Source organism: Schistocerca nitens, chromosome 3, assembly GCF_023898315.1.
Source record: "Schistocerca nitens isolate TAMUIC-IGC-003100 chromosome 3, iqSchNite1.1, whole genome shotgun sequence".
In the NCBI taxonomy this organism is placed as follows: Eukaryota; Metazoa; Arthropoda; class Insecta; order Orthoptera; family Acrididae; genus Schistocerca; species Schistocerca nitens.
In genome coordinates, this window is record NC_064616.1 from 833,424,557 (window position 1) to 833,438,445 (window position 13,889).

The 13,889-nt window shown below is 38.9% G+C and overlaps 1 protein-coding gene across 4 annotated transcripts; it reads right to left on the reverse strand.

Annotated features, from left to right (window-relative positions):
- Positions 1-1,570: 1,570 nt before the first annotated feature.
- On the reverse strand, positions 1,571-13,663 carry LOC126248863 (thymosin beta). 4 transcript variants are annotated; one of them, XM_049950301.1, is made up of 7 exons: positions 13,506-13,663; positions 8,457-8,605; positions 8,084-8,197; positions 6,176-6,289; positions 5,718-5,831; positions 2,549-2,662; positions 1,571-2,461 (listed from the first exon to the last, which is right to left on the reverse strand). In XM_049950301.1, exons 2-7 carry the CDS (start codon positions 8,593-8,595, stop codon positions 2,436-2,438), a joined length of 621 nt encoding a protein of 206 aa, XP_049806258.1. In that variant the 5' UTR covers positions 8,596-8,605; positions 13,506-13,663; the 3' UTR covers positions 1,571-2,435. The 4 variants fall into 4 exon arrangements, with proteins under 4 accessions (XP_049806258.1, XP_049806259.1, XP_049806261.1 ...); XM_049950302.1 differs by lacking the exon at positions 13,506-13,663 and adding an exon at positions 9,646-9,742; XM_049950304.1 differs by lacking the exon at positions 8,084-8,197.
- Between the last annotated feature and the right edge of the window lie 226 nt (positions 13,664-13,889).

Here is a 13,889-nt window from a genome sequence, read left to right on the forward strand (position 1 = left end):
CTGACATGACTGTAGCCTTACATTTGTAAGAATGTTTTTACACTGCATTATTGTGCTACGTGATGAAAGCCAAAGTGGAGGAAAATTCAAATTTGGAATCCCATGGGGGTCTGGTTTGGCAAATCATTACTAGACAAAGACAATTTAATTACTCTAAAGGTTTGTGATTAACTTTCACAAATACACCTCAACTACAAACTAATTTATTTGTGTGTCCCAAAAAATAATTATGGGCATTCATAATCTGATGAGAAACCTAAGTTGAATTGGCCTTACATTATGAATTTTTCCATTGTTTTGACCACTGAACTGCTACATTAGTTGACACACTTTCACTCCCTTCTATCTCAGAATAATTAGGAAAAATTTATCTACAGCAAACACTGTAGAAATGGAAACCTTATAAAAAATCCTTATTCTTTCACTGCTCTGATAGGATATTTGCTTTCAGCATTGTTCAGGGTAAAGATTACACAGTTCCAAATGAACTGAGGTAAGAATTTTGATCCTGCAGCATTAGGATACAAAGCTAACATTTCTATACACAACAGGAAATCTGGAATAAAACACCTTACTAATGAAACCCTTTAAGCAATCTAATTACAGGGAGTTGTTTGCAGATCCTTATTGGAACTGTGAAAAACCAGTCAGCTTACAATGGATACACAGTATATGACCTGCTCTAGTCACTTTATACATACACTTTCAGTAATCTTTAATGAAAATGTTTGGTACTTCAGGAACACTTAGTCATTTAAATTTTAAAATTGCGTAGAATTTGCAATACATGTCAGCTGAATGTGATTGTACCTGCATTATCAACATAAAACAAGTTAATTCTTACAGCTTGTTTTGTTGCAGTGCTGTCCTTAAGAGAGTGCTTCAGAAACGTCTTGACAGATAGCTCCCTTTATCCAGAAGAAAATATTAAGGCATGGTTGTGTAATTTGAATTAATTTTTGAAGTTATTGGAATGAAACTGCAAATGCAATGAAATGTTAACATCTCACATGAATCATTCTTGTAGAGAAATTGCTATTTAACTTATTACCATTGTGTGTGTGTGTGTGTGTGTGTGTGTGTGTGTGTGTGTGTGTGTGTGTGTGTGTGTGTGTAAAGAAAGATTTAACAGCACTTTCTGTAGTACTACTAAGTTTTCTGAGACTACACAACCCCAAAGAGACCCATTATGTGATTTTCACACAACTTTTTCTGTTTCAAAATATGTACTTTTGATTCTTCACATTGCACCATTTGTACTTTTTTGGCTGTTTATTCTTTTGTAACTAGAAACACATGAACACTTAAATTGATCTGCAATTATTCATATCCAACCTTGCATAATACCAGAAGAGTTCCTCGAACACACGTTTTAAGGTCATCAGTGTAATTACTGCTGTGTTTGGTGAAGTTAGCTTTGATGTAACAATACGTTTTACTACAAGACCGATATTGCATTGAGCACAGGTGCCCTACTCTCATTTGGTTTAATTTATTGAGGTTAAGAAAGATCCAATCAAATATCTTCCAGAACAATAGGGAGTAGTGGGACATTCAGAAAATTCATACATTTGGACAAAGTTCCAACTTTTATTCACACAAAATTTATTGGCAGCTGACATAACTGCTCATGAAGTGCAAAAGTATGCATCGCACCACATTTAAATACTGCCACATTCCCACAAAAAGAAAGACTTCATGATTAAAAGCCAAAAGTTTAACACATTCACACAGTTAGCACATGATTAAAGCAACAAATCTGTCTTGCACAATTCTGTGGAAAAACCTTTGAAATTTGCTATCATGAATGGTGGAATGTATAAAGAAATACTGGAAAAATTTAACAAAGATAGTTCCTTTCAAAATAAATTCTTACAAAATTGAGCAATTCTGTATTTCATCACTATCCCACTACATTTTAGTTTCAGAGGATAGTGTTGCACATAACCTTCTGGATATCGCTTTTATACAAATGAATAGTAAGTATTCTACATTTGAAATGTTCTATATTCCAAAAGTCGTATAAAGCATTTACTGTTGATTATAAAAAAACTTAGGTGTATGTTTACAAAATAAGACATACATTATATAGTATCACTGATTATCATTAGTACCACTGCATCCCAGTTTTACAAACTAAAGGCCTATTTTTTTAACATCACAATCTCGTTACAGTTCTGACCAGCTTCAGCATTAGGACATTACATTAAGACATCACAAACTGCTGTCATGACTTCTTTAATGTCTTAGTGGAAGTCTCCTTTACTATTGTACCAGCAATTTAAGTGGAAGCACATAATACAAAATTTTCGTTGTTTAATGGCTGGACAATAAAAAAATTCTATAAATAGTGAAGTGTAGCAAAAAACGATAAAAATGTGATCCCAATTGAGCCGAGTCTGTAACAGCTCAGTCTTTGTTGCACAGTTTCATGTTTATGCCTTCTTTTCTTCATCAATAGCTGCAAATAAACATAACATTGCATTAAGGTTATGAACACCAGTGGGTTAGACATTGTGAATAATCCAAGTTTGAATCCATGTCCTACCTTCTTTTGTTGGCAGTGGATTTTTCTCCTGAGTTTCTGTATGTTTCAGTTTGCTTGTATCAAAGTTCTCAATTCCAGCAATCAGATTTTGCTTTCCTTTCTCTTGTTGGATTGCTTTAAAAGATAATTTTAATCATTAAATTCAACAATTTTAATGTGATTCCACACAAATTTTGGAGCACAACAGCCATCTACTCATATGTACTCTTGTTTCATTTCAAATTACTGGCAACTTTTATGAAGCACTGCTGATTTTAAATATGGCAGGATGGGTTATGAAGTCAAGCAATGTTTTCAGAAATTAACATCATTCAACATTAACATTTTACAGCAGAAGAGAACCTGTTTATTGCTACTATTTAAATAATTATAAGAAAATCCTGCTCAAAGCAGAAGCACAATACAATGAGAAATTGTCTCAGTTTAGCTGATAAACAATTAACATTTACATACTTATTTATCTTCTGTGAAAAGAAAGTTATGAGTGTCTGCCACCTGTTGCGAAGAATGTATATTCTGGAATCTAAATATTATTTGAGATGTTAGTGACCAAGCACATTAAGAACTTACCTACAATACTGTGAAAAAGATATACTTTTAACAAATATATTCATTGATAAATTAATTTTATACCACATGGTGAAAGTTAATCTATCTACATCATGTGAAAGTAACAATTTCAGATAACATTACATGCAGCTTCATACCTTAAAAAATTTGAATTGTTGAATGCAAAATCATGCATTTACTAAAAGACTCACAGATGCCATGCAAAACTTTAGATATTCAATACTCCAAATTAAAGAAGCAATATGTATGTTTTGACTGAAGTGCAGAAACAGTGGCCTTAGTTAACAAGGCAAAAGCTATAGTGGAGGACACTAAGAAATTTGCGGTGTAGTGTGAAGAACCACAAGATGATCTGAAGCACAACTCTTAAATGTGGAGAAGAGCTGAAGTAGTGTACAGTGCCCAAACTTTTCTGTTGCAGCAGCAAATAATAATAATAATAATAATAATAATAATAATAATGCCCAACAATTTTTTTCCTACAGGTGAGCAAGAGAACATCCATGGGGACATTGAAATCCAGACAGCACCGAAGTAATTCCATCAAAGGACAAGTATGCCCAGAACTTCACATGTTCTTGGAAGGAAAGCTACTTCATGTTTACACAGAGTAAGATTTACATGATACTATTCAATTCTTGGGTGCAAATACAAATACCTATGAAAGATTTTGTGCTTTACAGTACAATCACAATTTTGTTCCTATGGTCATGGCACTGCAGGAAACCTATTTCTGCACTGACTGACGTATGGGCAGCAGTCTGAGGACTGTTACTGCTGCTATGAGCAACAATAATTGCATGAAGCTGCATCCATACCAAAATCATGGAGGAGAAAAAAGGTTACAGCTATATATATCAACACAGTTGATTAGAGTTTGGGTAGTTTACTTTCATTGTGCAGATTACTGGCAACTGCACACCCATCACCACTACAAAAGAAAGCAAAAAAAAAAAAATACTTATTCCATTAACTGTAGTATCTACTCTTATAGGCCCATTTATAGCCAAGTATACAGAGAAACAGTGATCCAATTGCCCAAGGATATTCCTTTACAATTAAAATGTGTCCACATGAAAGAACATTTTTCCATAAAATTTTTGTGCATATCTAGAGGTTTTTGGGGAGACATCTTAGTGTATGCAGCACCAAGCACAGAACCTAGCCACTCCACTTCACAACAAAATTAAAGGGTCGGGTCACTAGTTTCGAAACCCCGTAACTGCACACCCTCTCTCCCCCATTGTGGTGTGTAAGTTTGAAATTGGACTCAAAAGGTGCCAAGAACCTCCTGTAATGGTGCAAAATTACTTTACCCTGCAACTCCACCTTCACACTCTGACATGTAACAGCAAGGTGTCAACATGTGCAGGGGAGGGGGACAAGGAAGGTCATGTCAGTGTAAGATGGTATAATGTTATCACACTGTCACCAAATATCCTCTCCTAATGTGTCTGCAACAGAGGTCAGAACTATGACACCCAGCATTACACTTTTCTTACAGGCAGCCAATGAAAACATTTTAGGCACACCACCACCCAGAACCTCCACAAAAAGGCCTCGGTTTGACAATACATTTCTAACGTGCTCAACAAAGGTGAATGGGTGCACCAAAGGTTTTGCCAAACTGGAGGCTATTAGAGACTCTTTGCCATTTTATTCATGCACATGTTAATATTGCATTCCTGCATCACCACACCACAGCAGGGCTGAAAAAGCACATGTATCTTTACTGGTTCAGATCATATTCAAATTTTGTTGAATGGTTTTGAACGATCCCTACTGGTTTCATCCTGAATACAAAGGCAAAAATTGTAGTTTCACTGCACTCCAAAGGGGTGCAAACACATTCAATGGGGATTCAGCCCCACAGTGTCATCAGAAGGGTTATAACAGAGGGTGTCAGCAGTGTTTAAGGTTGTCAACACCATCTTGTTCATTGCACTAAACACTCCTTTTCGACTCAAGTGTGTGGCAATCAACTCCTCGGGGAAAGGGATGGTTTCATTGACACCCTTCATGCCAACCCCCTGAGGCCTTTTGTGGCAACTGAGTGGCAGTGTGCCCGACATTTTTCCTCGTCCACCTGTAAGAGAACCAAGAGTTTTCAAGCCTGGGTGTTGCAATTATGACTTCCATCACACAGATGTCAAAAAGAAAGGTGAAATGTGGATATTGAGCTGTGATAAACTTATAAAATGTCCACAATGGCATTGGGCAGAATTGTGGTGAAATTTGGTGATAATGTGACACCAACCTACCTTACAGCTCACATGAGCGCTTGAGCTGTAGACACCTTACTGTTTGGCATGTCACCAAGCCCAAGGGTGATGTCACTGGGTGCCACACTTTCGCACCATCACAGAGGAAGGTTGTAGGCACCTTCGAGCCAAATTTCAAACTTGTGCACCACAATTAGGAAACAATTACAGGGTTTTGAAAAGCTATCCTTTAATTCTGTTGCACAGTGATTACCACATTAAGAAATGACACAGGAATTGTACCCTGGTGACAGTGCATTGCAAAGCCTTATCCCAAAACCAGTAAGTAATGGCACAGGTAAGAGTTTTTTACCTGTAACATATAAATAACTACCCACCTTCTGGATCTGGCAGAGGATTCTTTTCTTGTGTTTGTGTGTGTTTCATCGAAGATTTATCAAAATGTTCCACACCTTCCAGTAAATTCTGGTGAACTTTCTCCTGTCTAACAACTGCCAGAAGTTTCAAAGCCAATGTTAAACATGCAGAAAAAACAAGCTTGCAAAACACTGCAAATTATCTGTTAATAGCTTGAAGCAAGATTCCATTGTTGTTTATGAATACTTAAAAGCTTTGAGAAACTGTTCTTATTTAACTACAAAACAAGCATGAATTTAAACACACACAGCCATGGCATTCATAGATAGTGGCAATTAATGTAAAAGGCTTTCCTTTATATTCTTGTTACAAATAGAGCTTTATTGCTAAGCTTTCTACAGCAGAAATTTAATTTTAAAAAATTTCATGCACATTGTTCAAGACCATATAAACATGCTAAGAAACTTTTAAGACGTACCATCTTTATCAGGAAGGGGATTTTTCTCTTGGGTTTCTGTGTGTTTTAGTTTTCCTGTGTCAAATTTTTCAACACCCTGCAACAAAGCCTTCTGTGTTTTCTCTGTGGCCACATCTGAAAAAAATTTATAGTAAACATTAGAGCATCAAGATCCAACTTTAAATACTGAAAATTATTCTATTTGCAGTTACATTTGTGAGTTTTTGGGGTATTCTGTATTAAAATAGACAATTGTAAATGGTGTGAAAAGCAGTAAACCCCCACAAGCATTTTTATTTTTAGAACTTCATAATCCACAAAATATTACAATTTTGATCGTGTCTGAAATTTAAAGTTACATTAATTTTTATGTTCACAGTTTTGAAATGTGATCAACTTTAGGAGCATTAAGGTTGATACCTGTTTCAGTAGAATCCGCTCCAGTATTTCAGAAAGCATACACAATATGCACAATTCAAAACACAGCAAGGATTCTTGTGTACAACAGCAATAGTTAAACCTATTTAAGCACACTGACACTCCATCTTCACAGTGTTTTACAGGCAAGCACCACCAGTTATGCCAGAATTAGCATATAAGCAGTCAAATATCCCACATGGTTAACTTAAATAGTGGAAGGGTTAGATACCAACAGCAACACACTTGTGTATAAAGTTATGTGCAGTGCGACTGCCATTTTCATATTAATGGCAGTATGAGGCAACCACCAACCACACTGCTAAAGGGGAAACAATACTGGCTCTATATGTATTGTCTCTGTGGTACTGAATGATGCTAACAATGTTCATTAGTTATTGATGAAGTTCTTTTACCAGAGTAAAATGACATTTTATAACAGTTTCTATTAAATCACCTTTCAGAAAAAGTAACAGACTGAACAAACCACAAAATTTCTCAACACTAGTATTAATATTTTAATTGCTGTTTACAGATACTTGTGAGGCAGTTTTGTAACTAAGTACTTTATTTTGCTGAACAAAAACATTTCTTTTAATATTTAGGGAACTTTACAATACAAGCTTACGTATTGTGAAAGTCTGTACTTTCACTACTTTATGCAAATTTTGAAACACTGTCACACCTCTTGCGTACGAGTAAGCTGCTATCTTTTCATGGAGCTAGCCTTCATTTCTGCAATGAGAAATAGGGGAAGCCAATTTTCAAGAACATTTCATTACTAGCATTACACACACCTTTGCTACAACAGAAAAAATTTTCATTTTTAAGTGTTTTAGACCAAAGGAAATACTAGCAGATGTCATTAACATAAGTGAATATTTCAATGGCAGATACCTTCAAAGTACTGCTGCACAGTTACAATTAATGTTGTCTAACATGAGTTTATGAAAAAGGTACCAAATTTGTGTGAATTAACCAACCAAACTCTTAGAATGTTATATCCCCAGATGGGTATATACCTTTACAATCTCTAGTACCTTGCAGTCAAAATAAGCTGTTCAGCAGTTATGTTAGCTATGCAAAACATGCATTAATTAGCTTTACCTGTTACGTCCCATATAAATAACCAAATATTTCACCTTCCAACACTTCTTCCACATATCTTAATGGAATGTGTTATTCTGTGGGAGAAACAGGTGGAACTCTAAGAAATCAGACAAGTTCTTTCTATGGAAAGAAGTACCGAAGTCCCATGTTCAGAGGTATACTGAACCTCCAGTTAAAGTAGTACCACTGAACTTTCTTAGTACACTATAATTTTAACCATAGCAGCACAGGATTAACATAGTGAGTAACATTTTGACTTCCTTCTCAATCTTCCTCCAATATTAAAAAGAAAAATTTGAATAATTGTATTAGAGTAGTTTTCTCCAGGGCAGTGCTCAAGCAGAGACATAATGGGCTCTAAGCATGGAAGCAAAATGGCTGCTTGTGAAACCAACAACTTACCTTCAGCATTAGGAAGGACTATTTTTTCCTGAGTATTTGTCCTCTTTAACCTCTCGGGTTTAAAGTTCTCGACTCCCTGAATAAGTTCCGAGTGTTGCTTCTCCTGTTTCACATCTAATTCATAAACAAGTATTGAAAAACATGCCTCGAATCTATTGTTTGAATGCACTGGACTGACACACACACACACACACACACACACACACACACACACACACACACACACACTAAAAACCAGAAGCATCAGTAACACTCATTTTTTTAACTGAAGTGTTATCCAATTTGCAGTACCTTCCATATAACAAATGTATACAATGCCTCTAACTACAGAATAATGCCTCCAATTTCTTAGCCTAATCAAGTGATATCTTACCTTCAGCAGTAGGCAGAACATTTTTTTCATGAGTCTCTGCCTTTTTCATCTTGTCTGGCTTGAAACCTTCCAGTTCACTTTTGAAGTCTGGAGCAACTTTTGGGAGATCCTTCAAGGATGGACTTGCTGGGTTGGCCATCACTCAAATGCTGCAGGTTTCAAAGTATTTAATGTTTTCACACAAATCTTAATAGTGAAACAAAATAAAAAATGATGAAATAATCAAATTCATAAAGGCAACATTCTGTTCAAATGAAGGAGTGAAAAATCAATGAAGTGGCAATTTTTGACGTATTTGTGTATAAAACTTAAGTGGTGCATAGCCTGGGAACAAATACTCCTAATGACAATATAGACAAGGCATGTTTTAACAAGACCACCTAATGTTAACAGTTTATAACAGTGTTACACATTCCTTATTTCTATTCTGTAGGAAGAAGCTACGATAGCCCCAACTTTTCAGTGTCATTTATTTGCAAAAGAATTAGATTCCTGCAACCTGCTGTAGCATTTTGTGCACTAGTGATCACCTTTTCCTTTATGAAAGACACAGGAGGCACAGCTTATCTACTCACAGTTAATAGTTCCAACATTTTGTCATTTATGAAAGTGACAAATTTGCTTTGGGTTAAGTCATAAGCTAATAATAATGTCAACAGAACTGCCAATGAACCAGTGAGCTACAAACATTTCAACCACCTTCAAAGAGTACAGTAAATAACAGTTCAAATTTGTGCAAACTGAGGCTCTTCCATCTCCCAATGTCATTGCAAACAATGTCCTAAACTGCATTACTATAACATTCAGCTTACAGCATTACTAGCTCCTCCTCCCCCCCCCCCCACCAAAAATAAAAAATCTAGCTTGAATGACAATCTGTGTTTCTTAATGGCACACTTCAACAAAAATATTTATTAGTTTAAACCTAAGTGTTCAGTGCATTACATCATCCTTATAGTTCTTTCGATTTCTGGGAGCGTGTTCCTCTAATGTGGCCAGTAATAACCAGTTTGCGCATTCTTCTACAATTGATACCCTCCATTGTCCACATTTGAGGGAGTCAATTTCCCAAGTATGGAATTTATACGCATTCTGAATGAACACAAGCTTCATAAACGCTACAGTGCCCTGAGCGATAAACCATAGTATTGCTTCTGACACCTAGTTATTTATATACGAAAGCTTGCACCTCAAATTATTTTCCACGTCCTTGCTAAACCCGGTATAGCCCCATAGGTTTCATAGGTTGCGCGGGCCATGCCGGCAGCTGGCGCCACGGGCATAGCTTGCCAAGGCCACGCCACACAATCGTTACTGCGGCCGTTGACTTTGCGGGAAGTGCACAGGGCCCGCTGCGATCAATAGGCAAGAGCCGACACCCGCCTTCATTTCATCCCCACCGAGCTTAATTTCACTAACTACTACTGAAGTAACCACATCTAAAAGATACTACTTAGTGGTAAAAAAAGCCATACGAACTTCACAACCTAGTAAAAAGCTGCTGGTATGCACTGCTACTAGAAAAGCCAGTGTTACCGACTTCGCAAAAATCGCTTCGAAACAGACAAAGCGCTCGGACCTAATTTGAGCGCTATCTTCATAACACTTTCCCTGTCCATACGGAAGACGTTCACTAATTTGCACTCCAATGGTCTCAGGATATTTAGAGTTCATAGCGCATGACCTGTAGTCAGTTGGATAAGTGAGGTACAAGGGATTTGATGATTAATCATTTTCACGCTTCACTGTCAAGACAGCAATGAAGTTGGAAACGGCTTTCTGAAGGGTCAAGGATGGACGCACCGCGCCGAGCAGTTCTTACTGATGCCGTATGTTGTGCCACTGTGACGTCACCAGTATTTATACAACCGGATCCCACACTAGCCGTTGGGTTGGAGCGCAGCCACATGTGTGAACCTACGTAAGTTTTTCGAAACTTCGACCAGCCGCGTTTGCTGTTGAGCACACAGAAAAAGAAGCTGCGAAACATTACGAAAGGTTATGTTCTTGACTGACGCCAAACTACACAAGTACTGCGCAGCCAAGGCAGGTGACTGCTTAGCTCTACCTAATGAATATAAGAGTACAACGTTATACAAAGATACTAATACCTCCGCACGCACATTCCGTATCATTCCTCACATAAATGGATGGCTTGCCCCGTAGCGAAAACCTACGTGACCCCACGACCTGCAGCGTACATTAAGTTTTTCTCCGATGCCATCATGATCGGGAGAAGGAATTGCGATAGTTTCTAAATGTGCCACATGTTAGGAGAATATTCTGGAAACGTAAAATGACATTCCGAGTACTGGAACTTCGAAACTGCTGGGGGCAATCGCTGATTATTTGGCAGACTGGACCTGTAGGCAAAGTGCTTCCGTAATCTAGAACCACAAGACGTGTCCTTTGCCTAATGCGTATGGCGCCGCTGTTGGAAAGGAGGACCCAACAGAGCGTTAACTCATCCTCTGATCACCTGTTCCATCTGCATGTCCGCGCGCCACAGCGCCTGCCTTTCAGCGCTCGCTGCTATATTAGGGCGCGACGGCTCAGCAGCTGCCGTTTATGGCAACCGGCCTGCACGCCTACGTAGTGGCAGCTGCTCCCGTTTCCATATGAGCCAAGCAATCTCCATGCAACCACCTGGCTACCCCACACACCTTTACCGCCTCCACAGTTCGTCAGTTATGGTCCGCACCTTTTCTGTATCTCTAGAATCTGCCCAAACAAATCATCTTAATAGCTCCTGTGGCAGTTCATCAGGCACATGGCGGTTCTAAAAGTGCTGAACATCAGTTGTAAGATGAGGTGCTTTACAACCTTACAGTGTGGTAAAACACGATCAAAAGGGGGAACAGAACCCGGAAATCAGCAGGCAGACCGTTACCGTCAGCATTCCACGTCTTATCGAATGGGAATACTGGCAACATAGTCGTTGAACATTTTGATTTAACGAGATTACTTCCCACCGCCAATTACCATCTTAAATTTAGGCCGATAACACGCGGGAATGGTACACGATTTTTTTCACACACACACACACACACACACACACACACACACTTGAGGAGCACGAGGTCGTGAGACCAAAGATATTCATGCGAATATGAGGAACTTATAAACACGACTGTAGAACACTACCTGAATCTGATCGAGGGCGCGAAAGAATTAAGCAGCGCAGACGCCCACAGAAATGACAAGTCTTGTCACGGAGTCACTAAAACAGTAGGCGGCGTGAATGCCCTAAAGGTGGCGATACGAACAAAAATGCGCAGCTGAGTTCAAGTTTCCCCAAGGTCGATGACGCCGGCCGCGTCGCGCGTCTGCGTGCGTCGCCGTGCTTGCTGCAATTACACGGACGCACCGCCACACGACCCGTTACAATAGCAATTTGTTACGCTACAGCAAAAATTTTGTACATAGCCCTTCGAAGGAATTAAGAGGAGCAGATTGCACCTAGCAGAGGTCACGAATGTTAAGATTGCGAAAAGGAAAAGTTACAAATACAAATTTTCCCAACGCGATTTCCATGCTGCTTCAGAGTGCCATGCTACTACTGTATACCTCCATGGTATACGTTGCGCACAGCAACAATTTCGTATTGCCTAGCAGGCCCTCCGGTGCTGCATTGACACGTCAGCTTACAGTCACACTGCGAAGCTACAGCTGTCGCAGAAAAATGTATTCCACCTTTACGATCTCATTTCCATATTAATTTAGTGAATCTGGACTACAAGACCTATCTGCATCACCAGCCTCAGTTCCCCTACTTCATATCGCACGCGGAGCAATTCTAAGACAATTACTCGCGAAAGCACCAGTCTGCACCAAAATAACTGCCCAGTATTTTACTGAATTTGAAGGTTAGGAATACTAAACAGGACGCAAGCCACTACGTCCCATAAACCGCCATGTGATATCTGGAGAACACTATTCATTTGCTGTGTAAAGAAAGTACGACCTCGTTGCATTATAAACAATCTTGGGTTACGTAGACATTCAAGTACATCTTTACGTCAAAATATATGCAATCTCTGCTACTATAAAGCAAAACCAGTTACACCTCAACAACAACAACACACACAATCTGATCCTAAACAGCAAATGCTCACATTCTTTGTCTTCTCTTTTGAGGGGACCTTACTACCCTCCATCCTTCCACGTACAACGAAAGCTGCTCACTGTATGAACTGCCCTTTCTATTTCATCCCCGATTAAACTACGTAATTAACCTCTACTGTCGTTCCGCAGAGTTAACTAACCAGTAGTCTTGATGGCTTTACTATAGTAAACTTTTACTAATGCCAACAGCCCATTCGATCGCCAGTTAGGAAACCTTACGAACTAAAGTGTGGTGTCCGTGTGCTGGCTGAAGGGGAGGCAGACTTCACAGCTGCCTCCGCCATTATCCCCTTTCTTAACGTTCATCGTACACCGGAAACACTTCCTGTTTTCTTAATACAGTATATCTTAGGAGGCAGAGGAGGAAGGGGGGGGGGGGTGAAGGCAAGAAGTCAAGTTTCTTTGCATCATGCGTAGTAATCACAAACAGCTAAACGCAGTATCCTTCACGATACTAACAGTCAGGGACAAGATTTTCCTAACTCTTACTCTGTTCAAACTACACTTAAAGTTGCCCAGTGCTTCGACTGGCGAGTTCCTCAGCAACATTCGAACTGGTGGACTTTTAATAAATCATCACTTAAGAGCTATAACGCTTCATATTTATACATATAAAAAGTAAAACTGCAATACATCAAGTTCTGCAGAGCTATTTATAAACTTGTAGTTACAAACTAAAATAAAAGATTTTAAATTTTAATTCCATCTGCTTTAATATATGGATTTAGTTCTCACGGGTGTACCATATATTTTATTACACCACAGTAAGAAGTCACTTTTTGTGCGTCTAGCCACTCCAACAAGCATGGAAAAACCACACCCTAAAATTGGTAGCCAGACGTTTCCCTTCATCAAAATGAAAAATTCTACGCTTTTTCATATACAAATGTACAAAACTAATATTTTAAATGCTCAAGTACTCACCAGACTGAATTACTACGGCAGCAAAGCGAAGACAAAGTCTAAACGTGGCTAGGACGTGTGTAGCTTGACTAGAGCTTCCAAAGCGCTCCTTCTCCGGCAACTGGCTGCAGCGGACTGACAACTAAGCGGCAGGCAGTAGGCACAGAGACCTGTGACTCACACAGCCTGGAGGGGGACTGATGGAAGGGGAGGGATGGAATGGCAGCGTCGTGGAGGGGGCTGCAGCAGCTCACTTCACCAACCGACAAAGCCAGCTCATATAAGCTTCGAATGAGAATCCAAACGTTTTAGCTGTTAATAAAATCATCGCAAACGTCATTTTTGGTGTTACCGCTTATTTGCATCGTGTAACTAGTTTCCAGTGGGTAACCACTTATCTTCAGA

What these genes read in the sequence shown, in the direction of transcription:
- LOC126248863 (XM_049950301.1), bottom strand. Translation starts at nt 8,595, where the DNA reads ATGGCCAACCCAGCAAGTCCATCCTTGAAGGATCTCCCAAAAGTTGCT. An exon ending in TGTTCTGCCTACTGCTGAAG is followed by an intron (nt 8,198 to 8,456) that starts GTAAGATATCAC and finishes TTTATGAATTAG; the next exon opens with ATGTGAAACAGGAGAAGCAA. An exon ending in TCCACTGCCAACAAAAGAAG is followed by an intron (nt 2,462 to 2,548) that starts GTAGGACATGGA and finishes GTTTATTTGCAG; the next exon opens with CTATTGATGAAGAAAAGAAG.